This window comes from Manacus candei, unplaced genomic scaffold, assembly GCF_025592945.1.
Source record: "Manacus candei isolate 608988 ecotype Guabito, Panama unplaced genomic scaffold, ASM2559294v1 h1tg000414l, whole genome shotgun sequence".
NCBI lineage: Eukaryota > Metazoa > Chordata > Aves > Passeriformes > Pipridae > Manacus > Manacus candei.
This window is the reverse complement of record NW_026138462.1, coordinates 1-27,423: the sequence shown is the minus strand read 5'-3', so window position 1 is coordinate 27,423 and position 27,423 is coordinate 1. Positions and strand designations below refer to the sequence as shown.

General features: G+C 54.6%; 2 protein-coding genes and 1 long non-coding RNA gene across 4 annotated transcripts; 1 reads left to right on the top strand and 2 right to left on the bottom strand.

Annotated features, from left to right (window-relative positions):
- Window positions 1–945: 945 nt before the first annotated feature.
- LOC127465504 (sorting nexin-27-like) lies at window positions 946–27,203 on the bottom strand (the record flags this gene model as incomplete). The annotated part of the gene is given in 13 exon segments (XM_051776013.1): window positions 946–1,200; window positions 2,584–2,643; window positions 4,823–4,951; window positions 5,835–5,984; window positions 6,781–6,870; window positions 10,138–10,301; window positions 12,024–12,102; window positions 15,234–15,338; window positions 16,793–16,857; window positions 19,674–19,866; window positions 21,245–21,476; window positions 26,903–26,979; window positions 26,982–27,203. Coding segments are annotated over 13 exon segments (1,782 nt in total), but the record flags the coding sequence as incomplete, so codon positions are not given.
- Window positions 13,126–15,026, top strand: LOC127465503 (uncharacterized). Its single transcript, XR_007902234.1, has 6 exons — window positions 13,126–13,241; window positions 13,294–13,588; window positions 13,937–13,956; window positions 14,222–14,262; window positions 14,611–14,672; window positions 15,000–15,026. It is a non-coding gene; the product is annotated as an uncharacterized LOC127465503 (long non-coding RNA).
- On the bottom strand, window positions 22,241–25,055 carry LOC127465502 (uncharacterized). 2 transcript variants are annotated; one of them, XM_051776012.1, is made up of 2 exons: window positions 23,141–24,851; window positions 22,241–22,324 (listed from the first exon to the last, which is right to left on the bottom strand). In XM_051776012.1, the coding sequence occupies exons 1-2, from the start codon at window positions 24,516–24,518 to the stop codon at window positions 22,320–22,322; spliced, it is 1,383 nt and encodes a 460-aa protein (XP_051631972.1). In that variant the 5' UTR covers window positions 24,519–24,851; the 3' UTR covers window positions 22,241–22,319. The 2 variants fall into 2 exon arrangements, with proteins under 2 accessions (XP_051631972.1, XP_051631971.1); XM_051776011.1 differs by lacking the exon at window positions 22,241–22,324 and adding an exon at window positions 25,007–25,055 and having other exon boundaries at window positions 22,923–24,829.
- Window positions 27,204–27,423: the final 220 nt, after the last annotated feature.

The window sequence follows — 27,423 nt, the reverse complement described above, 5'->3', positions numbered from 1 at the left end:
CATTCCAGGATAACAGGAGAAGCACTGGGATGGAGCCTCCGATCCAGGAAAAGTTCCACCTCCTTTTCCACCCGGGCCTCTGGAGAAGGGATTTGGGAATCCAAAGCCCCGGGAATTCCCTCCTCAAAAGGCAGGGAAGAGAGGCCCAAAATCCCGGGAAAAGGGACCCAAAATCCCGGGAAAAGAGGCCCAAAATCCTGGGGAAAGAAGCCCAAAATCCCAAGAAAAGGGGCACAAAATCCTGGGGGAAAAAAGGCCAAAATCTCGGGAAAAGAGGCCCAAAATCCCAGGAAAAGGGGCCTAAAAATCCTGGGAAAAGAGGCTCAAAATCCCTGGAAAAGAGGCCCAAAATCCTGGGCAAAAAAAGGCCCAAAATCCCAGGAAAGGAGGCCCAAAATCCCAAGAAAAGAGGCCGAAAATCCTGGGAAAAGAGGCCCAAAATCCTGGGGACAGAGGCCCAAAATCTCAGGAAGAGAGGCCCAAAATCCTGGGAAAAGAGGCCTAAAAATCACAGGAAAAGAGGCCCAAAATCCTAAGAAAAAAAAAGATCCAAAATCCTGGGAAAAGAGGCTCAAAATCCTGGGAGAAAACAGGCCCAAAATCCTGGGCAAAAAAAGGCCCAAAATCCCGGGAAAAGAGGCCTAAAATCTTGGGAAAAGAGGCCCAAAATCCTGGGAAAAGAGGCCCAAAATCCCAAGAAAAGAGACCCAAAATCCTGGGAAAAGAGGTCCCAAATCCCGGGAAGAGGGGCCCAAAATCCCACTAAAAGAGCCCTAAAAGTCACAGGAAAAGAGGTCCAAAATCCTAAGAAAAAAAGACCTAAAATCCTGGGAAAAGAGGCCCAAAATCCCGGGAAAAGAGGCCTAGAATCCCACTAAAAGGAGCTCAAAATCCCAGGAAAAGAGGCCCCAAAATCCCGGGAAAAGAGGCCCCAAATCCTGGGAAAAGCAGCAGGAGGAGGAGGAGGAGGAGGAGGATGGGCAGTTTCTCCCTCCAGGAATCCCCTGGGAAAAGCCCCTGGAATTTTCCTGGCTGGGGAGGGTTTTTTGGAGCAGGGAAAGCAGGAGGGACGCCGGCTCCGGGCGGGAATTCCGCGGGAATTCCTCGGGAATGCCGCCGGCGTTTCCCGGTTACCTTGCTGCACATCCTGTCATTCCGGCAGGAATTCTCGTTATCCTGGTCTGCTGCCTCCTCCTCCACCTTGGGGAAGGGAAGAAAACAAAAAAAACTGGGAATGGGGATCACAAAAAAAAAAAAGGAGGGATGGGGGGGGAAAAAAAAATCGGGATCGCGGGAAAAAAGGGGGGAAAGAGGGAAGAGCCGGGATTGGGAAGAGCTGGGGAGGGTCCAGGGAATTCCTGGGGTTTGGGATCATTCCAAGGAGCAGGAGGATCCCAGGAAGGTGGCAGAATTCCCAGGATTTGGGATCATTCCATGGAGCAGGAGGATCCTGGGAAGGTGCCAGAATTCCAGGACACAAATCCCAGGGGGAATTCCCGGTGGGATAAATCCGAGCTGGGAATTCCCAACTCCCTCCTCTCCGAGGGAATTTATCCCTGGGGAGATTCCCTGTTTTTTGGGGGTTCCTGGAAAGCTTTTCCAGGTTTTTTTTTGGACTCCTGGATGGGTCCTGAGGGGGGAGCAGGGAGGGGATCCCAAATCCCACAGGGAAGCAGGAAAATTCCAGGGGGGGAAGAGGGAGATTATCCCAAACATTCCCACCTGGACAAAGCTTTTCCCAGGATTATCTTTCCCAGGATCATCCCAAACATTCCCACCTGCACCAGCCTTTTCCCAGGATTATCATTCCCATAATTATCCCAAACATTCCCACCTGCACCAGGCTTTTCCCACAATTATCCCAAAAATTCCCACCTGGACAAAGCTCTTCCCAGGGCTATTTTTCCCAGGATAATTCCCAAACATTCCCACCTGCTCCAGCCTTTTCCCAGGATTATCTTTTCCCAGGTTTATCCCAAAAATTCTCACCTGGACAAAGCTTTTCCCAGGATCATCCCAAACATTCCCACCTGGACCAGCCTTTTCCCACAATTATCCCAAACATTCCCACCTGGACAAAGCCTTTCCCAGGATTATCTTTCCCAGGTTTATCCCAAACATTCCCACCTGCTCCAGCCTTTTCCCAGGATTATCCTTCCCAGGATTATTCCCAAAAATTCCCACCTGGACAAAGCTTTTCCCAGGATCATCCCAAACATTCCCAGCTCCTCCAGCCTTTTCCCAGGATTATCTTTTCCCAGGATTATTCCCAAACATTCCCAGCTTTTCCCAGGATCATCCCAAACATTCCCAGTTTTTCCCAGGATCATCCCACACATTCCCAGCTCCTCCAGCCTTTTCCCAGGATCATCTTTCCCAGGATCATTCCCAAACATTCCCACCCGCCCCAACCTTTTCCCGGGATCACCCCCAACATTCCCACCCCCAGCTCCCACCTTTCCCCGCCCCCCCACATTCCCAGGATTCTCCCAAACATTCCCAACCAGGAGGAGCTGTGTTTAAGGCCTCCAGCCCCCTCTGGAATTCCCAGATCCCGAGGAAAAAGCGGGAATTGTCTCTCACCTCCTTGCGCCACTTGAGCTCGCAGAAGACGCGCTCGAAGCACTCGTGCATGTAATTGAACTGTGGAGACACGGAATTCCAGGGGTTTGGGGGGATCCCGGGGGGCCAGGACGTGCCAGAGGGGAGCCAGGGGCGATCCCGGGGATCCTGGAGCAATCCAGGGGATTCTGGGAGGAGCCTGGAGCTCCAGGGGGGATCCAGGAGCTCCAGGAACAATCCTGGAGATTCCAGGAGGATCCAGGAGATCCTGGACAAGCCTGGAGATCCCAGGAGGATCCAGGAGATCCCAGGAGGATCCAGGAGCTCCAGAGGGGATCCAGGAGATCCTGGATGAGCCAGGAGATCCAGGAACAATCCAGGAACAATCCTGGACAAGCCAGGAGATCCCAGGAGGATCCAGGAGATCCAGAGGGGATCCAAGAGATCCTGGATGAGCCAGGAGATCCAGAGGGGATCCAGGGGCAATCCTGGAGATCCTGGAGACACCATGAGATCCAGAGGGGATCCAGGGAATCCTGGACAAGCCAGGAGCTCCAGAGGGGATCCAGGGGTGATCCCAGGGATCCTGGAGAAGCCAGGAGCTCCAGAGGGGATCCAGGGGCAATCCCAGGGATCCTGGACATGCCAGGAGATCCACCCCGGGGATCCTGGATGTGCCAGGGGATTCTGGGAGGAGCCTGGAGCTCCAGGGATGATCCAGGAGCTCCAGGAACAATCCTGGAGATCCCAGGAGGATCCAGGAGCTCCAGAGGGGATCCAGGAGATCCAGGAACAATCCAGGAACAATCCTGGACAAGCCAGGAGATCCCAGGAGGATCCAGGAGCTCCAGAGGGGATCCAGGAGATCCTGGACGAGCCAGGAGATCCAGAGGGGAGCCAGAGGCAATCCCAGAGATCCTGGAGACACCATGAGATCCAGAGGGGATCCAGGAAATCCTGGACAAGCCAGGAGCTCCAGAGGGGATCCAGGGGCAATCCTGGGGATGTTGGACAATCCAGAGGGGCCAGAGGGGATCCAGGGGCAATCCCAGGGATCCTGGAGAAGCCAGGAGCTCCAGAGGGGATCCAGGGGTGATCCCAGGGATCCTGGACATGCCAGGGGATTCTGGGAGGAGCCTGGAGCTCCAGGGGGGATCCAGGAGATCCAGGAACAATCCTGGAGATCCTGGACAAGCCAAGAGATCCCAGGAGGATCCAGGAGATCCTGAACAAGCCAGAAACTCCAGGAGCAATCCAGGAGATCCTGGACAAGTCAGCAGCTCCAGAGGGGAATGAGGATCTCCTGGGATGAGCCAGGAACTCCAGAGCAGCTCCAGAGGGGAGCCAGGATCTCCTGGGATGAACCAGGAACTCCAGAGGGGAGCCAGGATCTCCTGGGATGAGCCAGGAGCTCCAGAGGGAACCAGGATCTCCTGGGATGAACCAGGAACTCCAGAGGGAACCAGGATCTCCTGGGATGAACCAGGAACTCCAGAGGGAACCAGGATCTCCTGGGATGAGCCAGGAGCTCCAGAGGGAACCAGGATCTCCTGGGATGAACCAGGAACTCCAGAGGGAACCAGGATCTCCTGGGATGAACCAGGAACTCCAGAGGGAACCAGGATCTCCTGGGATGAGCCAGGAGCTCCAGAGGGAACCAGGATCTCCTGGGATGAGCCAGGAACTCCAGAGGGAACCAGGATCTCCTGGGATGAGCCAGGAGCTCCAGAGGGAACCAGGATCTCCTGGGATGAGCCAGGAGCTCCAGAGGGAACCAGGAGCTCCTGGGATGAGCCAGGAACTCCAGAGGAGCTCCAGAGGGAACCAGGATCTCCTGGGATGAACCAGGAACTCCAGAGGGAACCAGGATCTCCTGGGATGAACCAGGAGCTCCAGAGGGAACCAGGATCCCCTGGGATGAGCCAGGAGCTCCAGAGCAGTTCCAGAGGGAACCAGGAGCTTCCTGCTTTCCCAGGGGGATCCCGGGCATCTCCCGGTTTCCCGCTTTCCCGGGGGGATCCAGGGGGTTCGGGGGGATCCAGGGGGGTCCAGGGGGGCCTGGGGGGATCCAGGGGGGTCTGGGGGGTCCGGGGGTGTCCAGGGGGATCCAGGGGGGTCCGGGGGGATCCAGGGGGGTCTGGGGGTTTCCCGGGGCATCCAGGGGGATCCGGGAGGATCCAGGGGGATCCGGGGGGGTCTGGGGGGATTCAGGGGGATCCAGGGGGGTCCGGGGGGCTCCGGGGGGCTCCGGGACACTCACGTAGGGGGTGAAGATCTTGACCCAGCGCGGTTTCTTCTCGCCCCGCGCGTACTCGAAGCAGAAGGCCATGCCCTCCTCGTCCGTGTCCCAGCGCTGCATCTCCTCCCACGAGAAGGCGATCACCTGGTTCTGGGGAGACCAGGGGGAGTCACGGGGAGACCAGGGAGACACGGGAGTCATGGGGAGACCAGAGGAGACATGGGGAGATCAGGAGAGCCATTGGGAGACCAGGAGAGACTGGGGGAGTCATGGGGAGACATGGGGAGACCAGGACAGCCCTGCTGTCCCAGCGCTGCATCTCCTCCCATGAGAAGGCGATCACCTGGTTCTGGGGAGACCAGGGGAGTCACGGGGAGACCAGGGGAGTCATGGAGAACCATGGGGAGACCAGGGAGCCACAGGGAGACATGGGGAGTCATGGAGAGTCACAGGGAGCCATGGGGAGATCAGGGGAGCCATGGGGAGATCAGAGGAGACCAGGGAGCCATGGGGAGCCATGGGGAGACCAGGGGAGTCATGGGGAGATCAGGAGAGCCATTGGGAGACATGAGGAGACCAGTAGAGTCATGGGGAGCCATGGGGAGACCAGCGGAGCCATGGGGAGACCAGGGGAGTCATGGAGAGACATGGGGAGACCAGGGAGTCATGGGGAGACCAGGAGAGACCAGGGGAGTCATGGGAGCCATGGGGAGATCAGGGGAGCCATGGGGAGATGAGGGGGGACCAGGGAGTCATGGAGAGACCAGGGGAGACCACGGAGCCATGGGAAGACCAGTGGAGACATGGGGAGACCAGGACAGCCCTGCTGTCCCAGCGCTGCATCTCCTCCCATGAGAAGGCGATCACCTGGTTCTGGGGAGACCAGGGGGCAGTCATGGGGAGACCAGGGAGACACGGGAGTCACGGGGAGACCAGGGGAGATCAGGGGAGCCATGGGGAGTCATGGGAGCCATGGGGAGACCAGGGGAGTCATGGGGAGACCAGGGAGACCAATGGTGCCCCCCGTGCCCACCTCGAGCTGCCCCTCCTCGGTGCAGGCGTGCAGTTTGAAGTGCTGGATGCTGATGGCCGTGATGACGTGGCCCTTGCGCCGCGAGTCGCAGGAGCAGTGCGGGAACAGGATCTCGTTGTAGCCCTCACACGTCCTCAGCATGTTCAGGTACTGCCCCAGGGGGGTTAAACCAGGGCTTAGACCCGGCTCAGCAAGGCTGGAGACCCCCAGGATTGACCCCAAGGCTGGAGACCCCCAGGATTGACCCCAAGGCTGGAGACCCCCAGGATTGACCCCAAGGCTGGAGACCCCCCAAAAACACCCCCAGACCCCAAAAGGAACAGGATCTCGTCGTAGCCCTCACACGTCCTCAGCATGTTCAGGTACTGCCCCAGGGGGGTTAAACCAGGGCTTAGACCTGGCTTAGCAAGGCTGGAGACCCCCCAGGATTGACCCCAAGGCTGGAGACCCCCAGGATTGACCCCAAGGCTGGAGACCCCCAAAAACACCCCCAGACCCCAAAGGGAACAAGATCCCATTATTCCCCTCACACATCCAGCCCCACAGAGCCCAGCCAGGCCTTCCCAAGGGTTTATCCCGGGATTTAAACCTGGCTCAGCAAGACTGGAGACCCTCCAGGATTTACCCCAAGGCTGGAGATCCCCCAAAACACCCCCAGACCCCAAAGGGAACAGGATCTTGTAGCCCTCACACGTCCTCAGCATGTTCTGGTACTGCCCCAGGGGGGTTAAACCAGGGCTTAGACCCGGCTCAGCAAGGCTGGAGACCCCCCAAGCACCCCCAGACCCTCAGCAAGGCTGGAGACCCCCCAGGATTTACCCCCAAACCCCAAAGGGAACAGGATCCCGTTATTCCCCTCCCACATCCAGCCCCCCAGGCCTTCCCAAGGGTTTATCCTGGGATTTATCCCGAGGCTGGAGCCCCAGATCAGGGTGGGATCCCTCACCATGACCATCTTCCTCTGCTCACAGAGCTTCTGGAGCTGGTAGGATTTCTCCTCTGCCTTGATGTAACCTTTCTTGACGTCATCCACGGCCTGGGAAAGGGGGGGAAAAACGGGATGGGGAATTCCAGGAATTCCAAAAACGGGATGGGAAGCCCGGGAGCGGATCCTGGAGCGGCCCCAGCCCGGAATTTTAACTCCAAGATGGGGATTTTCCCCCCCAAAAAAGGTCTCAGGGGGGTTCAAAAACCTCCAGGGGGGTTTGGAAAAATGTTTTTCCCCGGGAGGAGAGGATGGATTTGGGATTTGGGAAGGTTGGGATCCAGCTGAGGACACGCCAGGGGTGCAGGGATGGGAATTTTGGCTGCTGGAAAAGGGGTTTTTCCTCGGGGATGGAGCTTCCCTTCCCCCAAAAAGGGAGGAAAAGCAGGAAAAATCCGGCCTGAGGAGTGAAATATCCAATAATTGTGATTTTTGTAGGGATTTAGATCCCAGGCTCAGCTCAGACAAGGAGGGGTTGGGCTGTTTTCCATCCCTGGAATCGCTCAAATCCGAGTCCTCCTCCCTCAAATCCAAGTCCCCATTCCCTGGAATTGCTCAAATCCAAGTCCCCATCCCTGGAATTGCTCAAATCCAAGTCCCCATCCCTGGAATTGCTCAAATCCAAGTCCCCATCCCTGGAATTGCTCAAATCCAAGTCTCCCTCCAGCTAATCCAAGTCCCCATTCCCTGAAACTGCTCAAATCTCTATGATTCCAGGATTCCATGATCCTATGACTCCATGATTCCATGATTCCAGGATTCTGTGATTCCAGGATTCCATGATTCCAGGATTCCATGATTCCACGACTCCCTGACTCCACGATTCCATGATTTCCTGACTCCTTGATTCCGTGACTCTGTGGCTCTGTGGCTCCACAATTCCATGATTCCATAATTCCATGACTCCAAGACTTTATTATTCCATGACTCCATGACTCTGTGACTGACTCTGTGCTTCCAGGATTCCAGGATTCCATGATTCCATAATTCTATGATTCCATGACTCTATGACTCAATGATTCCATGACTCCATCATTCCATGACTCTATGATTCCATCATTCCATGACTCCATGATTCCATGACTCCATAACTCCTGGACTCCATGATTCCATGACTCTACGGTTCCATAATTCCATGATTCCATGACTCTATGATTCCATAACTCCCTGACTCCATGATTCCATGACTCTACAATTCCATAATTCCATGACTCCATAACTCCATGATTCCATGATTCCATGACTCCAGGACTCCAGGACTCCAGGACTCCATGATGCCAGGACTCTACGATTCCATGATTCCATGACTCTCTGATTCCATGATTCCATGACTCCATGACTCTACAATTCCATGACTCTACAATTCCATGATTCTACAATTCCATGATTCTACAATTCCATGACTCTACAATTCCATGACTCCATGACTCCATGACTCTACAATTCCATGATTCTACAATTCCATGACTCCACGACTCCCCAACTCCCTGATCCCATGACTCCCTCTGGGAATTCCATCCCACAATTCCCTCTGGGAATGCCATCCCAGGATCCCACCTGGTGGAAGAAGTGAGTGAACCCCTGACCCCACGATTCCATGATTCCATGACTCCATGAGTCCATAACTCCCTGACTCCATGATTCCAGGACTCCATGACTCCATAATTCCATGATTCCATGATTCCATCATTCTATGACTCTATTATTCCATCATTCCATGACTCTTTGATTCCATGACTCTGTGACTCAACAATTCCATGATTCTACAATTCCATGACTCCATGACTCTATGATTCCATAATTCCATCATTCCATGACTCCATAACTCCCTGATCCCACGATTCCCTCTGGGAATGCCATCCCAGAATCCCACCTGGTGGAAGAAGTGAGCGACCCCCCGACCCCACGATTCCATGATTCCATGACTCCCTGACTCTATGACTCCCTGACTCCATGATTCCATGACTCCATGATTCCATGACTCCATGATTCCATGACTCCATGATTCCATGACTCTAGGATTCCATAATTCTATGATTCCATGACTCCATAACTCCATGATTCCATGATTCCATGATTCCATGATTCCATAACTCCATGACTCCATAACTCCATGACTCCATAACTCCATGATGCCAGGACTCTATGATTCCATGATTCCATGATTCCATGATCCTATGACTCTATGATTCCATGACTCTCTGACTCCATGATTCCATGACTCCATGACTCTACAATTCCATGAGTCTACAATTCCATGACTCCCCGACTCCCCGACTCCCCAACTCCCTGATCCCATGACTCCCTCTGGGAATTCCATCCCACCATTCCCTCTGGGAATCCCATCCCACAATTCCCTCTGGGAATCCCATCCCACAATTCCCTCTGGGAATGCCATCCCAGGATCCCACCTGGTGGAAGAAGTGAGTGACCCTCCGACCCCGTGATTCCCTCTGGGAATTCCCTCCCACAATCCCACCTGGTGGAAGAAGTGAGTGACCCCTCAATCCCACCATTCCCTCTGGGAATTCCCTCCCTCTGGGACCCCCCACCTGGTGGAAGAAGTGAGTGACCCCCCTACCCCCTGATTCCATTTGGGAATTCCCCTCCCAGGACCCCACCTGGTGGAAGAAGTGAGTGACCCCCTGACCCCACCATTCCCTCTGGGAATTCCATCCCACCATTCCCTCTGGGAATTCCATCCCACCATTCCCTCTGGGAATGCCCTCCCAGGAATCCCACCTGGTGGAAGAAGTGAGTGACCCCTGACCCCACCATTCCATGATTCCATGATTCCATGACTCCCTGATTCCATGATTCCATGACTCCATGACTCTACAATTCCATGATTCTACAATTCCATGACTCCACGACTCCCCAACTCCCTGATCCCATGACTCCCTCTGGGAATGTCATCCCACAATTCCCTCTGGGAATCCCCTCCCAGGACCCCACCTGGTGGAAGAAGTGAGCGACCCCCTGACCCAGTGACTCCCTCTGGGAATGCCATCCCACCATTCCCTCTGGGAATTCCATCCCACCATTCCCTCTGGGAATTCCATCCCACCATTCCCTCTGGGAATCCCATCCCAGGATCCCACCTGGTGGAGGAAGTGAGCGACGCCCCGACCCCACCATTCCCTCTGGGAATTCCATCCCACAATTCCATCCCAGGACCCCACCTGGTGGAAGAAGTGAGCGACCCCTCAATCCCACCATTCCCTCTGGGAATTCCATCCCACAATTCCATCCCAGGACCCCACCTGGTGGAAGAAGTGAGCGACCCCTCAATCCCACCATTCCCTCTGGGAATCCCACCTGGTGGAAGAAGTATGCGACGGCGAGGTCGTTGTCGTTGAGCAGCTCCTCCTCGGCGGGCGTGAAGAGCCACTTGCGCAGGGTCAGGCAGGTCCCCGGCACGGCCGACGTGTAGTTCTGCACGTACAGCTTGTGGGGGAACTCGTTGGGGGCCAGCTTGCGGACTGGGGAGACAGGGCAGAGACCCGGGAATGGCGGGAGAACACGGAGAAACCGGAGAACTGGGAGAACCGGGAGAGTCGGGAGAACTGGGAGAACTGGGAGAACTGGGAGAACTGGGAAGGGGAGACAGCGGGGATGGGATGGGATGGGATGGGATGGGAGGGGATGGGATGGGATGGAGGGGATGGGATGGGATGGGATGGGATGGGATGGGATGGGATGGGATGGGATGGGATGGGATGGGTGGGATGGGATGGGATGGGATGGGATGGGATGGGATGGGATGGGATGGGATGGGTGGGATGGGATGGGATGGGATGGGATGGAGGGGATGGAGGGGATGGGAGGGGATGGGATGGGATGGGATGGGATGGGATGGGATGGGATGGGATGGAGGGGATGGAGGGGATGGGAGGGGATGGGATGGGATGGGATGGGGTGGGGATGGGATGGATGGGATGGGAGGGGATGGGATGGGATGGGATGGGATGGGATGGGATGGGATGGGATGGGTGGGATGGGATGGGATGGGATGGGATGGGATGGGATGGGATGGGGGGGTGGGATGGGATGGGATGGGATGGGATGGGATGGGATGGGATGGGATGGGATGGGATGGGATGGGATGGGATGGGATGGAGGGGATGGAGGGGATGGGATGGGATGGGATGGGATGGGATGGGATGGGATGGATGGGATGGGATGGGATGGATGGGATGGGATGGGATGGGATGGGATGGGATGGGATGGGATGGGGTGGGATGGGATGGGATGGATGGGATGAGATGGGATGGATGGGATGGGATGGGATGGGATGGGATGGGATGGGGTGGGATGGGATGGGATGGATGGGATGAGATGGGATGGATGGGATGGGATGGGATGGGGTGGGATGGGGTGGGGATGGGATGGGATGGGAGGGGATGGGATGGGATGGGATGGGATGGGATGGGATGGATGGGATGGATGGGATGAGATGGGAGATATCAGGAGGGGGGGGAGAGGAATTCCCAGAATGGTGAGGGGTTGAAGGAGTTGAGAATTCCCAGAATTTTGAGGGGTTTAAAAGTTAAAAATTCCCAGAATTTGGAGGGATTGGAGGAGTTAAAAATTCCCAGAATGGTGAGGGATGGAAGGAGTTGAGAATTCCTGGAATTTTGAGGAATTTAAGAGGTTGAAAATTCCCAGAATTTTGAGAGGTTTAAAAGTTAAAAATTCCCAAAATGTTGAGGGGTTTAAAAGTTAAAATTTCCCAGAATTTGGAGGGATTGAAGGAGTTGAAAATTCCCAGAATGGTGAGGGAAAAGATTCCCAGAATTTCGAGGGGATGAAGGGGTTGGGAATTCCCAGGATTTTAAGGGATTGAAGGATTTGAGAATTCCCAGCATTTTGAGGGGTTTAAGGGGTTGAGAATTCCAGAATTTGAGGGGTTTAAAAGGTAAAAATTCCCAGAATGGTGAGGGATTGAAGGAGTGGAAAATTTCCAGAATGTTGAGGGAATGAAGGAATTGGGAATTCCCAGAACTTTGAGGGGTTTAAGGGGTTGAGAATTTCCAGAATCTTGAGGAACGTCTTCCAAATTCACCCCAAAACCCACCAAAACGACCTCAAAATTTTCCAAATTCACCCCAAAACCCTCCAAAATTACTCCAACCCCCCCCCGGGGGGGTTTCCCAGCCCCTTTTCCCGCATCCCAAGGGATTCCCAGGGATTCCAGGACTCACCAAAGGAGTGGTTGATGACCTCGAAGAGGGCGAAGTAGTTGGCGGTGACGCTGTCCATGCCCACCTTGGCGGCCACCGCCTGGAAAACGCGGAAAACCGGGATGGGGACCCCCCAGAGCGGCAGCTCCGGGACCCCCGAGGATCCCAGGGACACGGGAGGGCCCAATCCCGCTTTGCCAGCAAAGCCAGGCGGGATTTTTTAGGGATCAGACCCCCCCAAAGGGATGTTCTGTGTCCTGACGCTTCCAGTTGCCATTCCCAAATCCCACCTTATCCCAGGATCCCAGAGCTCTTTCCCATCTCATCCCAGGATCCCAGAGCTCTTTCCTACCTTATCCCTGAAATCCCACAGCTCCTGCTCTTTCCCACCTTATCCCAGGATCCCAGAGCTCTTTCCCAACCTTATCCCTGAAATCCCACAGGGATTCCCAAATCCCACCTTATCCCAGGATCCCAGAGCTCCTGTTCTTTCTCATCTTATCCCAGGATCCCAGAGCTCTTTCCCACTTTATCCCAAAATCCCAGAGCTCTTTCCCACCTTATCCCAGAATCCCAGAGCTCTTTCCCACTTTATCCCAAAATCCCAGAGCTCTTTCCCACCTTATCCCAGGATCCCAGAGCTCTTTCCCATCTTATCCCAGAATCCCAGAGCTCTTTCCCACTTTATTCCCAGAATCCCAGAGCTCTTTCCCAACCTATTCCTGGGATCCCAGAGCTCTTTCCCAAACTATTCCCAGGATCCCAGAGCTCTTTCCCACCTTATCCTGGGATCCCAGAGCTCTTTCCCAACCTATTCCCAGGATCCCAGAGCTCTTTCCCACTTTATTCCCAGGATCCCAGAGCTCCTTCCCACTTTATCCCAAAATCCCAGAGCTCTCTCCCAACCTATTCCCAGGATCCCAGAGCTCTTTCCCAACCTTATCCCAGAATCCCAGAGCTCTTTCCCACTTTATTCCCAGGATCCCAGAGCTCTTTCCCACTTTATTCCCAGGATCCCACAGCTCTTTCCCACTTAAATCCCAGGATCCCAGAACTCTTTCCCCACCTATTCCTGGGATCCCAGAGCTCTTTGGAGGGTTTGGGGTCACTTTGGAGAGTTTGGGGTCACTTTGAAGAGTTTTGGGGTCACTTTGGATGGTTTTGGGATCACTTTGGGGGGTTTGGGGTCCGTTTGGACAGTTTGGGGTCACTTTGGAGGGTTTGGGATCACTTTGGATGGTTTGGGGTCACTCTGAAAGAGTTTGGGGTCACTTTGGGGTCACTTTGGAAGGTTTGGGATCACTTTGGAGGGTTTGGGGTCACTTTGGACAGTTTGGGGTCCCTTTGGAGGGTTTGGGGTCCCTTTGGAGGGTTTGGGGTCCCTTTGAAAGAGTTTGGGTCACTTTGGGGTCACTTTGGATGGTTTTGGGATCACTTTGGAGATTTTGGAGTCACTTTGGAGATTTTGGGGTCACTCTGGATGGTTTTGGGATCACTTTGGAGGGTTTGGGGTCACTCTGAAAGAGTTTGGGGTCACTTTGGAAAGTTTGGGGTCACTTTGGATGGTTTTGGGATCACTTTGGGGGGTTTGGGGTCCGTTTGGACAGTTTGGGGTCACTTTGGAGGGTTTGGGATCACTTTGGATGGTTTGGGGTCACTCTGAAAGAGTTTGGGGTCACTTTGGGGTCACTTTGGATGGTTTTGGGATCACTTTGGAGATTTTGGAGTCACTTTGGAGGGTTTGGGGACCCTTTGGAGGGTTTGGGGTCCCTTTGAAAGAGTTTGGGTCACTTTGGGGTCACTTTGGATGGTTTTGGGATCACTTTGGAGATTTTGGAGTCACTTTGGAGATTTTGGGGTCACTCTGGATGGTTTTGGGGTCACTTTGGAGAGTTTGGGGTCACTTTGAAGAGTTTTGGGGTCACTTTGAAGAGTTTTGGGGTCACTTTGGATGGTTTTGGGATCACTTTGGGGGGTTTGGGGTCCGTTTGGACAGTTTGGGGTCCCTTTGGAGGGTTTGGGGTCCCTTTGGAGGGTTTGGGGTCACTCTGAAAGAGTTTGGGGTCACTTTGGGGTCACTTTGGATGGTTTTGGGATCACTTTGGAGATTTTGGAGTCACTTTGGAGGGTTTGGGGTCCCTTTGGAGGGTTTGGGGTCCCTTTGAAAGAGTTTGGGTCACTTTGGGGTCACTTTGGATGGTTTTGGGATCACTTTGGAGATTTTGGAGTCACTTTGGAGATTTTGGGGTCACTCTGGATGGTTTTGGGATCACTTTGGAGGGTTTGGGGTCACTCTGAAAGAGTTTGGGGTCACTTTGGAAAGTTTGGGGTCACTTTGGATGGTTTTGGGATCACTTTGGGGGGTTTGGGGTCCGTTTGGACAGTTTGGGGTCACTTTGGAGGGTTTGGGATCACTTTGGATGGTTTGGGGTCACTCTGAAAGAGTTTGGGGTCACTTTGGGATCACTTTGGATGGTTTTGGGATCACTTTGGATGGTTTGGGGTCACTTTGAAAGAGTTTGGGATCACTTTGGAGGGTTTGGGGTCCCTTTGAAAGAGTTTGGGTCACTTTGGGGTCACTTTGGATGGTTTTGGGATCACTTTGGAGATTTTGGAGTCACTTTGGAGATTTTGGGGTCACTCTGGATGGTTTTGGGATCACTTTGGAGGGTTTGGGGTCACTCTGAAAGAGTTTGGGGTCACTTTGGAAAGTTTGGGGTCACTTTGGATGGTTTTGGGATCACTTTGGGGGGTTTGGGGTCCGTTTGGACAGTTTGGGGTCACTTTGGAGGGTTTGGGATCACTTTGGATGGTTTGGGGTCACTCTGAAAGAGTTTGGGGTCACTTTGGGATCACTTTGGATGGTTTTGGGATCACTTTGGATGGTTTGGGGTCACTTTGAAAGAGTTTGGGATCACTTTGGAGGGTTTGGGGTCCCTTTGAAAGAGTTTGGGTCACTTTGGGGTCACTTTGGATGGTTTTGGGATCACTTTGGAGATTTTGGAGTCACTTTGGAGATTTTGGGATCACTCTGGATGGTTTTGGGATCACTTGGACAGTTTGGGGTCCCTCTGGATGGTTTGGGGCTCTCCCAGCCCCTCCAGCACAACGCCGGCTGTTCCCGCCATTCCCACCATTCCCAGGGGCAGGAGAACATTCCCGGCATTCCCCGGGGCAGGAGAACATTCCAGAGGGCTGGCAGGGGGGCAGGGGGCCGAGGAGGGGTCCCACCTGGTACACCTGGTCCGTGGTGCTGTTCTTCTTCACCCGCACCGTCACCGTGCTGACGTCCGGCAGCGCCACGCGCAGCTCCACGTCCGACACCCCGTTGTAGTTCTGGGGGGAAACGGGGAGAAACATCCCAAAAATCGGCACCACCCTCTCCCAAAAATCGGGGGGGAGCCCTCCCAGACCCCCCGGGACCCCCCGGGAGGGCCTCGAATCCCAGCGGGATCCGGGAATTCCAGGGGGGATGAGGAGGGAGAGAGAGGGAGGAGGGTGGGGACGGGCGGGGTTTGGGGTCACTCGGGAGGGTTTGGGGTGACTTTGAAGGGGTTTGGGGTCACTTTGGGGTCACTCTGGACAGTTCAGGGTCACTTTGGAGGGTTTGGGGTCACTTTGGGGGCACTTTGGACAGTTCGGGGCCACTTTGGACGGTTTGGGGTCACTTTGGGAGGGTTTGGGGTCACTTTGAAAGAGTTTGGGGTCACTTTGAAAGAGTTTGGGGTCACTTTGAAGAGTTTTGGGGTCATTTTGGAGGGTTTGGGGTCATTTTGGAGGGTTTGGGGCCATTTTGGAGGGTTTGGGGTGACTTTGAAGGGTTTGGGGTCACTTGGGAGGGTTTGGGGTCACTTGGGAGGGTTTTGGGGTCACTTTGGAAGGTTTGGGGTCATTTTGGAGGGTTTGGGGTCACTTTGGACATTTTGGGGTCACTTTGGACATTTTGGGGTCCCTTTGGAGGGTTTGGGGTCACTTTGGAGGGTTTGGGGTCATTTTGAAGGGTTTGGGGTCACTTTGGACATTTTGGGGTCCCTTTGGAGGTTTTTGGGGTCACTTTGTCAGGTTTGGGGTCTCCCAGGGCCTCAAGGAACAAGTCCAGGTGGGACATCCGGGAAAATTCCCGCCCGGAATTCCCGCTCGGCCACTGGAAGGGGCTCCCCAGGGAATCCCAACCCCTGGAATTTTCGGGATCCCCTCTGGACGTGGCACTCGGGGACTGGGTTGGGCTCCCGGGGCTTCTCCAGCCTCCATCCCAACATTCCCATGGAATTCTCATTCCCATGATTCCCATGGAATTCTGATTCCCAACATTCCCCTGGAATTCTGATTCCCAACATTCCCATGGAATTCTGATTCCCAACATTCCCATGGAATTCTGATCCCCACCATTCCCATGGAATTCTGATTCCCATGGAATTCTGATCCCCAACATTCCCATGGAATTCTCATTCCCAACATTCCCATGGAATTCTGATTCCCATGATTCCCATGGAATTCTGACTCCCAACATTCCCCTGGAATTCTGATTCCCAACATTCCCATGGAATTCTGATTCCCACGATTCCCCTGGAATTCTGATCCCCAGCATTCCCATGGAATTCTGATCCCCACGATTCCCATGGAATTCTCATTCCCAAAATTCCCATGGAATTCTGATCCCCAACATTCCCATGGAATTCTGACTCCCACGATTCCCATGGAATTCTGATCCCCAACATTCCCATGGAATTCTGACTCCCACGATTCCCATGGAATTCTGATCCCCAACATTCCCAGGAAGGAGAACCCACCTCGTCAGACTCCGACAGGAATTCCTGCATGATGTCGCTCTCGCCGATGACCCGGATGGAGCAAACTGGGGGAACAGGGAAGGGAATTCCCAAGGGAACAAGGGATGGAATTCCAGAGGGAACAGGGAATGGAATTCCCAAAGGGAACAGGGAACGGAATTCCCGAGGGAACAGGGGAGGGAATTCCCGAGGGAACAGGGAAGGGAATTCCCGAGGGAACAGTCCCCTCCTGTCCCCTCCTGTCCCCCATATCCATTTATCCCCCCGTTCTCCCCGTTCCGGGCTCTCTCCCCCTGGATCCAGCCCCTCTTCCCACTCCAGCCATTCCCGTGCTTCCCAACCTTTTTCCAGGTACTCCTCCAGGCCCCTCCTGTCCCCTCCTGTCCCTCCATATCCATTTATCCCCCCGTTCTCCCCATTCCAGGCTCTCCCCCTGGATCCAGCCCCTCTCCCCTCTCCAGCCATTCCCACACTTCCCAACCTATTTCCAGGTGCTCCTCCAGGTCCCTCCTGTCCCCTTGGTCCCCTCCTGTCCCCTCCTGTCCCCTGGGTCACCTCCTGTCCCCTCCTGTCCCCCCACATCCCCTATATCCATTTATCCCCCCGTTCTCCCCGTTCCGGGCTCTCTCCCCCTGGATCCAGCCCCTCTTCCCTCTCCAGCCATTCCCACACTTCCCAACCTATTTCCAGGTGCTCCTCCAGGTCCCTCCTGTCCCCTGGGTCCCCTCCTGTCCCCTGGGTCACCTCCTGTCCCCTCCTGTCCCCTGGGTCACCTCCTGTCCCCTCCTGTCCCCTCCTGTCCCCCATATCCCCCATATCCCCGTTCTCCCCGTTCCGGGCTCTCCCCCTGGATCCAGCTCCTTTCCCAGACTCCCGGGATTCCCGTGCTTCCCAACCTTTTTCCAGGTACTCCTCCTGTCCCCTCCAGTCCCCTGGATACCCTCGTGTCCCCTCCTGTCCCCTCCTGTCCCCCCATATCCCCTGTATCCCTGTTTATTCCCCCCGTTCTCCCCGTTCCGGGCTCTCCCCCTGGATCCAGCTCCTTTCCCAGACTCCCGGGATTCCCGTGCTTCCCAACCTTTTTCCAGGTACTCCTCCTGTCCCCTCCAGTCCCCTGGATACCCTCGTGTCCCCTCCTGTCCCCTCCTGTCCCCCCATATCCCCTGTATCCCTGTTTATTCCCCCTGTTCTCCCCGTTCCGGGCTCTCCCCCTGGATCCAGCTCCTTTCCCAGACTCCTGGGATTCCCGTGCTTCCCAACCTTTTTCCAGGTACTCCTCCTGTCCCCTCCTGTCCCCTGAGTCACCTCCTGTCCCCTCCTGTCCCATCCTGTCCCCTGGGTCACCTCCTGTCCCCTCCTGTCCCCCCACATCCCCTATATCCATTTATCCCCCCGTTCTCCCCGTTCCGGGCTCTCTCCCCCTGGATCCAGCCCCTCTTCCCACTCCAGTCATTCCCACACTTCCAAACCTTTTTCCAGGTACTCCTCCTGTCCCCTCCTGTCCCCTGGGTCCCCTCCAGGCCCCTCCTGTCCCCCGTGTCCCTTCCTGTCCCCTCCTGCCCCCCCATATCCCTGTTTATTCCCCCCGTTCTCCCCGTTCCGGGCTCTCTCCCCCTGGATCCAGCCCCTCTTCCCTCTCCAGCCATTCTCACGCTTCCCAACCTTTTTCCAGGTGCTCCTCCTGTCCCCTCCTGTCCCCTGGGTCCCCTCCTGTCCCCTCCTGTCCCCCGTATCCCAGTTTATCCCCACATTCTCCCCGTTCCGGGCTCTCTCCCCCTGGATCCAGCCCCTCTTCCCACTCCAGCCATTCCCGTGCTTCCCAACCTTTTTCCAGGTACTCCTCCAGGACCCTCCTGTCCCCTGGATCCCCTCCTGTCCCCTCCTGTCCCCTGGGTCCCCTCCTGTCCCCCGTATCCCTTCCTGTCCCTTCCTGCCCCCCATATCCCCGTTTATTCCCCCCATTCTCCCTGTTCCAGATCCAGCTCCTTTCCCAGACTCCTGGGATTCCTGTGCGTCCCAACCTTTTTCCAGGTACTCCTCCAGGCCCCTCCTGTCCCCTCCTGTCTCCTGGGTCACCTCCTGTCCCCTCCTGTCCCCCCATATCCCCCATATCCCCATTTATCCCCCCGTTCTCCCCGTTCCGGATCCAGCTCCTTTCCCAGACTCCCGGGATTCCCGTGCTTCCCAACCTTTTTCCAGGTACTCCTCCTGTCCCCTCCTGTCTCCTCCTGTCCCCTCCTGTCCCCTGTGTCCCCGTTTATCCCCCCGTTCTCCCCATTCCAGGCTCTCTCCCTGGATCCAGCTCCTTTCCCAGACTCCCGGGATTCCCGTGCTTCCCAACCTTTTTCCAGGTACTCCTCCAGGCCCCTCCTGTCCCCTGAGTCCCCTCCTGACCCCTCCTGTCCCCCCATATCCCCCATATCCATTTATCCCCCCGTTCTCCCTGTTCCGGGCTCTCTCCCCCCGGATCCAGCCCCTCTTCCCTCTCCAGCCATTCCCACGCTTCCCAACCTTTTTCCAGGTACTCCTCCAGGCCTCTCCTGTCCCCTGGATCCCCTCCTGTCCCCTGGGTCCCCTCCTGTCCCCTCCTGTCCCCTGGGTCCCCTGCTCCCCCCCCATATCCCCGTTTATCCCCCCGTTCCGGATCCAGCTCCTTTCCCAGACTCCCGGGATTCCCGTGCTTCCCAACCTTTTTCCAGGTGCTCCTCCTGTCCCCTCCTGTCTCCTCCTGTCCCCTCCTGTCCCCTGGGTCACCTCCTGTCCCCTCCTGTCCCCTCCTGCCCCCCCATATCCCCGTTTATCCCCCCGTTCTCCCCATTCCAGGCTCTCTCCCTGGATCCAGCTCCTTTCCCAGACTCCCGGGATTCCCGTGCTTCCCAACCTTTTTCCAGGTACTCCTCCAGGCCCCTCCTGCGAGCATCCAGCTGCTGCTCGGACAGGGAGAAGGGCCACTTCCCGGGCAGCCTGGGGAAGGTGAAGTTGGCGAATTCCCGCTTGAGGTTCTGGTGCAGGATGGAGAATTCCCGGTAGCGCTTGGAGCAGAGCTGCCTGCCCGCCATGTACACGTTGTACACCTGGGAAACAGGGGTGGGAAAGGGTCAGGGATGGTCTGGAATGCCATGGGGGGCAGCTGGGACCCGCTGGGGATCCGAATAAATCAGGAGGGGTTGGGAGAGAGGGAAAAATCGGGATGGGGGGTGGGATAAATGGATTCGGGGAGATGGGGATGGTCTGGCTGTTCCTGATATCCCAGAGACTCCTGAGCCCCAAATCCTGGGATTCAGGGTCATGGATAATCCCCATCAGACACAGAGAGATCCCAAACTCCTCATGTTCCACCCAGAGCCCCAAATCCTGGGATTCAGGATCCCCAAATCCTGGGATTTAGGATCCCTATATCTCGGGATTCAGGGCCATGGATCCTTCCCATCAGACACAGAGAGATCCCAAACTCCTCCTTTTGGATCCAAAGTCCCAAATCCTGGGATTTAGGATCCCCAAATCTCAGGATTCAGGATCATGGATCCTTCCCATGAGACACAGAGAGATCCCAAACTCCTCATGTCGCATCCAAAGCCCCAAAAATTGGGATCCAGGCTCAAAAATCTTGGGATTCAGGGTCATGGATCCTTCCCAGGAGACACAGAGAGATCCCAAACTCCTCATGTCGCATCCAGAGCCCCAAATCTTGGGATTTAGGATCCCCAAATCTCAGGATTCAGGGTCATGGATCCTTCCCAGGAGACACAGAGAGATCCCAAACTCCTCATGTCCCATCCAAAGCCCCAAATCCTGGGATTTAGGATCCCCAAATCCTGGGATTCAGGATCCCCAAATCCTGGGATTTAGGATCCCCAAATCCTGGGATTTAGGATCCCCAAATCTCGGGATTCAAGGTCATGGATCCTTCCCAGGAAACACAGAGAGATCCCAAACCCCTCATGTCCCATCCAGAGCCCCAAATCCCGGGATGCAGCCCCACAGACCCTTCCCCCAAGGCACAGAGATCCCAAACTCCTCATCTTCCATCCAAAGCCCCAAATCCTGGGATTTAGGATCCCCAAACTCTGGGATTCAGGATGATGGATCCTTCCCACCAGACACAGAGAGATCCCAAACTCCTCCTGCCCCATCCAGAGCCCCAAATCCTGGGATTCAGGATGATGGATCCTTCCCATCAGACACAGAGAAATCCCAAACCCCTCATGTCCCATCCAGAGCCCCAAATCCCGGGATGCAGCCCCACAGACCCTTCCCCCAAGGCACAGAGCTCCCAAACTCCTCATCTTCCATCCAGAGCCCCAAATCCTGGGATCCAGCCCCACGGATCCCTCCCCCCGAGGCCCAAGCCCCCCATTCCAGGAGGATCCCTCTCATCCCACATCAATCCCCAACCCCCCAACCCCCCTTTCCCGGGCGGAAAAGCCCTGGAATTGCTCCAGGAACCCTCACCACGAACTTCTCGCCGTTCTGCTCGACGTGTTTGTAGGTGGGGATGGAGATGGGCACCGCCTGCTTCTCCGTGTAGTCGTAGAAGGACTGGCCCAGGGGGTCGTCGCCGGGGTCGAGGCTCTCGGCCTCGTGCGGCGGCACCGACAGCACCGTCAGGATCAGCTCCTTCTCCCCGGCCCGGATCAGGTCCACCACCTGCTTGTGGGTGGCCCCTTCCACGTTCACCCCGTTCCTGAGGGCAATTGGGATCATTAGGATGGCTAAAATATTCAGCATATGCGAGATTTTTAAACTATTCCCAGAGAATTTAGGATATTTACGGTACTTAGGGTATTTACGGTACTTGGGATATTTACGGTATTTCGGATATTTACGGTACTTGGGATATTTACGGTACTTGGGATATTTACGGTATTTCGGATATTTTTAGGATATTTACGGTATTGAGGATATTTGCGGTATTTAGGACATTTTTAGAACATTTATGGCATTTAGGATATTTAAGACACTTTTTAGAATATTTCAGCTAATTAGAATATTTAAAATACTCTTAAGATATTTAGGACACGTAAGATGTTCAAAACAGCGCTTGGAAATTTAGAATATTTATGGCATTTAAGATATTTACAAACTTTGGGATTTTCAAGCTATTTGGGATATTTCAAATATTTAGAAGGTATTTAGGACATTTAGGATCAGGATCAGCTCCTTCTCCCCGGCCCGGATCAGGTCCACCACCTGCCTGTGGGTGGCCCCTTCCACGTTCACCCCGTTCCTGAGGGCAACGAGGAGGATTAGGATATTGAAAATATTTTTAGGATATTTAAGATATTTTTTAGGATATTTACGGTATTTAGGATATTTACGGTATTTAGAATATTTAAGATATATTTAGACTATCTACAGTATTTCGGATATTTACGGTATTTAGGATATTTAAGATATTTTTAGGATATTTACGGTATTTAGGATATTTACGGTATTTTTTGATATTTACGGTATTTCGAATATTTAGGATACTTAAAATATTTTTAGGATATTTATGGTATTTTAGACATTTACGGTATTTAGGATATTAAGCTACTTAAGATATTTTTAGGATATTTACGGTATTTAGAATATTTAGGATACTTAAAACATCTTTAGAATATTTATGGTATTTAAGATATTTACGGTATTTAGGATATTAAGATATTTCACATGTTTTTAGGATATTTACAGTACTTAGGATATTTAAGGTGCTTTTAGGATATTTATGGTATTTAACATATTTAAGGTTTTTAGGTTATTTTTAGGATATTTATGGTTTTTAAGATATTTACGGTATTTAGGATATTTAAGGTATTTAAGATATCTTTAGGGTTTTTTTAGGATATTTACGGTATTTAGGCTATTTTAAAGATACTTTTAGGGTATTTACGGTACTTTGGATATTTAAGATACTTAAAATATTTTTTGGGATACTTAAGCTAATTAGAATATTTTAAAATACATTTAGGATATCGAGAACATATCCAGGATATATTTAGGATATGTGAGGGTTTTTTAGGAAATTTAGGATATTTACGGTATTTAGGGTATTTATGGTAATAGGATATTTAGGGTACTTTTATGATATTTAAGGTATTTAGGTTATTTAAGCTCATCAGAATATTTTAAAATACTTTTAGGATATTTAGAATATATTTAGGATATGTGAGTTTTTTTAGGAAACTTAGGATATTTACGGTATTTAGGATAATTAAGCTAATTAGAATATTTTAAAGTACTTTTAGGATCTCTAGAAGATATTTAGGATATTTAGGATACGTGAGGGTTTTTTAGGAAACTCAGGATATTTACGGTATTTAGGATATTTACGGTATTTAGGATATTTACGGTATTTAGGATATTTACGGTATTTGGGATATTGGCCCGGGAAAACGGGAATCCAGCGGGGTTGGAATGCAGGGATAGTGGGATGCTGGAATACAGAGGGATACAGGGATAATGGGATACAGGGATACAGGGATACTGGGATACTGGGATGTTGGGATATTGGGATACAGGGATGTTGGAATACAGGGATAGTGGAATATTGGAATATAGGGATACAGGGATATTGGAATATTAGAATATAGGAATACAGGGATATTGGAATACAGGGATAGTGGAATATAGGAATATAGGGATACAGGGATATTGGAAATCCAGGAGTACTGGGATACTGGAATACAGGGATATTGGGATGTTGGAATACAGGGATACAGGGATGTTGGATTACAGGGATACTGGAATATAGGAATACAGGGATACAGGGATATTGGAATACAGGGATACGGGGATATTGGAATACAGGGATACAGGGATAGTGGAATGCAGGGATACAGGGATGTTGGAATATTGGGATACAGGGATACAGGGATGTTGGATTACAGGGATGCAGGGATACTGGAATACAGGAATACAGGGATAGTGGAATACAGGGATACAGGGATAGTGGAATATTGGAATATAGGAATACAGGGATACAGGGATAGTGGAATATTGGAATATAGGAATACAGGGATACAGGGATAGTGGAATACAGGGATATTGGAATACAGGGATACTGGAATACAGGGATACAGGGATATAGGAATATTGGGATATTGGAATACAAGAATACAGGGATATTGGAATACAGGGATACAGGGATATTGGAATATAGGGATATTGGAATATTAGAATATTGGAACACAGGGATATAGGAATACAGGGATATTGTAATATTGGAATACAGGGATATTGGAATGCAGGGATACAGGAATACTGGAATACAGGGATACTGGAATATTGGAATACTGAAATATTGGAATACAGGAATATTGGAATACAGGAATACAGGGATACTGGAATGCAGGGATACTGGAACACAAGGATACAGGGATATTGGAAATCCAGGAGTACTGGGATACTGGAATACAGGGATATTGGGATAGTGAATTATGGGAATGCAGGGATACAGGGATACTGGAATATTGGAACACAGGGATATTGGAAATCCAGGAATACAGGGATATTGGAATATAGGAATAATGGAATACAGGGATACTGGAATAGAGGGATACAGGGATATTGGGATATTGGAATATTGGAATACAGGGCTATTGGAAATGCAGGAATGCTGGGATATTGGAACACTGAACTCTGGGAATGCAGGGATTTGGGAATCCTGGAAGGCCGGGAAGAGCCAAGGGGACAGAGCAGAGCCGTTTCTCCCAGGGGATCCATGGAAAAAAACCCCAAATTCCATCCCAGAATTCCATCCCAGAATTCCATCCCCGGAATTCCATCCCCTTCTCCGGGGAGTTGGGAATTTGGGGCAGCTGGGAAGGAGCCAAATCCCGGGATTTGGGAGCCCAGGCAGCTCCTGGGACTCCCAAACATTCCTGCTGCTGGGAAATCCCGGGAATTAGGGCCGGGAATGGGGGCTCTGCCAACCTGGGACGGGGGGAAAACTGGGAAAGGATCCTTAAAAATCCACCCCCAAAAGGGAAAACCTCCCCAGGAGGGTCCTTACGTTGGAATTTGGGAATTTTAACCCTAAAATTTCCCTCCCCTGCCCTCCCCAGGAGGGTCCTTGTGTGGAAATCCAAGGATTTTATCCCTAAAATTTCCTCCCCTGAGGTTTCCATTTGGGAATTTGGGAATTTTATCCCTAAAATTTCCCTCCCCTGACCTCCCCAGGAGGGTCCTCATGGGGGAATTTGGGAATTTTATCCCTAAAAATGCCCCTCTGACCTCCCCAGGAGGGTCCTTACATTGGAATTTGGGAATTTTATCCCTAAAATTTCCCTCCCCTGACCTCCCCAGGGGGGTCCTCGTGGGGGAATTTGGGAATTTTATCCCTAAAAATGCCCCTCTGATCTCCCCAGGAGGGTCCTTACGTGGGAATTTGGGAATTTTATCCCTAAAATTTCCCACCCAGGGGGGTCCCAAACCCCTCCTGCCCCCCCAAAAACCCAAAGTGGGGGAAGAATTTCCCCCCCCCCCAAATCAAGGACCCCAAAATCTCCCCTGGGGACCCCCAAAACCTCCCAAAAGGGGAGGGGGGGACACACAAAACAACCCCACAACCCCACAACCCCCCCCCCCAAAGTCAGAGGAGCCCCCCAGTGAACCCCCCCCCTCCTCAGGACCCCCCCCAAATCCTCAGTGAGGGGTGGGGGGCTCAGTTTGGGCTCAGAGACCCCCCCCATTAAGACCCCCCAATCCAGGACCCCCTCAGGACCCCCCAAACTCCCAGTGAGGGGCATTTTTAGGGACCCCCCCTCCTCAGGACCCCCTCAGGACCCCCCCAAACCCCCAAGACCCCCTCAGGACCCCCCCAAACCCTCACTGAGGGGCATTTTTAGGGACCCCCCCTCCTCAGGACCCCCTCAGGACCCCCCCAAACCCCCAATGAGGAGCATTTTTAGGGACCCCCCCAATCCAGGACCCCCTCAGGACCCCCCCCAAATTCCCAGTGAGGGGTGGGGGGTCTCTCTTGACCCCCCCATCCCAACACCCTCAGCGAGGGGACCCTCAGAGTCCCCTCAGGACCCCCCAACACCCCCCAAGCCCCCCCCCATCCCCTCCCTCGTGTTCCCAGCAGGGTTTGGGGGGGCTCTGGGGGGGTCAGGAGGGGTCTGGGGGGGCTCTGGGGGGGTCAGGAAGGGTTTGGGGGGGCTCAGGGGGGGCTTTGGGGGGGGTCAGGGGGGCTCTGGGGGGCTCTGGGGGGGTCAGGCAGGGTCTGAGGGGGGTTATGGGGGGGTCAGGAAGGGTTTGGGGGGGCTCTGGGGGGGTCAGGTAGGGTCTGAGGGGTCTCTGGGGGGGTCAGGTGGGGTCTGGGGGGGCTCGGGGGGGGTCAGGTGGGGTCTGGGGGGGTCAGGCAGGGTCTGGGGGGGTCAGGCAGGGTCTGGGGGGGCTCTGAGGGTGGTGGGCAGTGCAGGGGGGTCTGTGGGGGGGTCGGGCGGTGTGTGGGGGTCTGTGGGGGGGTCAGACAGTGTGTGGGGGTCTGTGGGGGGGGTCGGGCAGTGCAGGGGGGTCTGTGGGGGGGTCGGGCAGTGCAGGGGGGTCTGGGAGGGGTCGGGCAGTGTGTGGGGGTCTGTGGGGGGGTCGGGCGGTGTGTGGGGGTCTGTGGGCAGTGTGGGGGGTCGGTGGGGGGGTCGGGCAGTGTGTGGGGGTCTGTGGGGGGGTCAGACAGTGTGGGGGGGTCTGTGTGTGGGTCTGTGGGGGGGGTCGGGCAGTGCAGGGGGGGTCTGTGGGGGGGTCGGGCAGTGTGTGTGGGTCTGGGGGGGGGGTCGGGCGGTGTGTGGGGGTCTGGAGGGGGGTCAGGCAGTGCAGGGGGGTCTGTGGGCAGTGTGGGGGGTCTGTGGGGGGGTCGGGCAGTGTGGGGGGTCTGTGGGGGGTTCGGGCGGTGTGTGGGGGTCTGTGGGGGGGTCAGACAGTGTGGGGGGGTCTGTGGGGGGGTCAGGCAGTGCAGGGGGGTCTGTGGGGGGGTCGGGCGGTGTGTGGGGGTCTGTGGGGTGACGCCCCCCCCTCAGTCATCCCCCCAGCACGGGCTGTCCCCCCTCCCCGGGCAGGGGGTCTCACGGGGGCCTCCGGGGGGGCTGTGCGGGGCGGGGGGCTGCGGGGTGGCGGCCCCCCCGTACTCACACCTCCAGGATGCGGTCCCCCTTGCGCACCCCGGCGCGGTCGGCGGCCCCTCCGCCCAGCACGGCGCTGACGTGCTGTGCAGCGGCGCGTACAGCTCGCCGTTGATGCTGCGCAGCTGCCCGCCCTCGCTCACTTGCCCGCGGACGTTAAAGCCGTAGCCGGACTCGGACTTGACGATGCGGACGACGCGGGGCCCGCCCGGGGGTCCCTCCCCGGCCCCGTTCCGCGCCCCCGGCCGCGCTTCGCCCTCATCGTCCGCCATCTTGGCGTCCGCGCACGGCGCGCGTCACGCGGAACGGGCCTCGCCGGCCGCCGTAGGGACGCACCGCCCTCCGCGGGGGCCGCGGGGGGTGATGGGAAATGGAGTCCCGGAGGGGAAACAGGGCCAAGGCCGCGCTCGAGGCCGCGGGGGTGATGGGAAGTGTAGGCGAGGAGCGAGGGGAGGGAGCGGAGCATGCGCGGAGGGCGCGGGCATGGCGGGGTTGCCATGGGAACGGGGGGGGGTGTTGTGCTGGGAATGA

Excerpts from the sequence above, each read along its gene's own strand:
- LOC127465502 (XM_051776011.1), bottom strand. The coding sequence starts at position 24,518 with ATGGAATTTGGGGTTTTTTTCCATGGATCCCCTGGGAGAAACGGCTCT.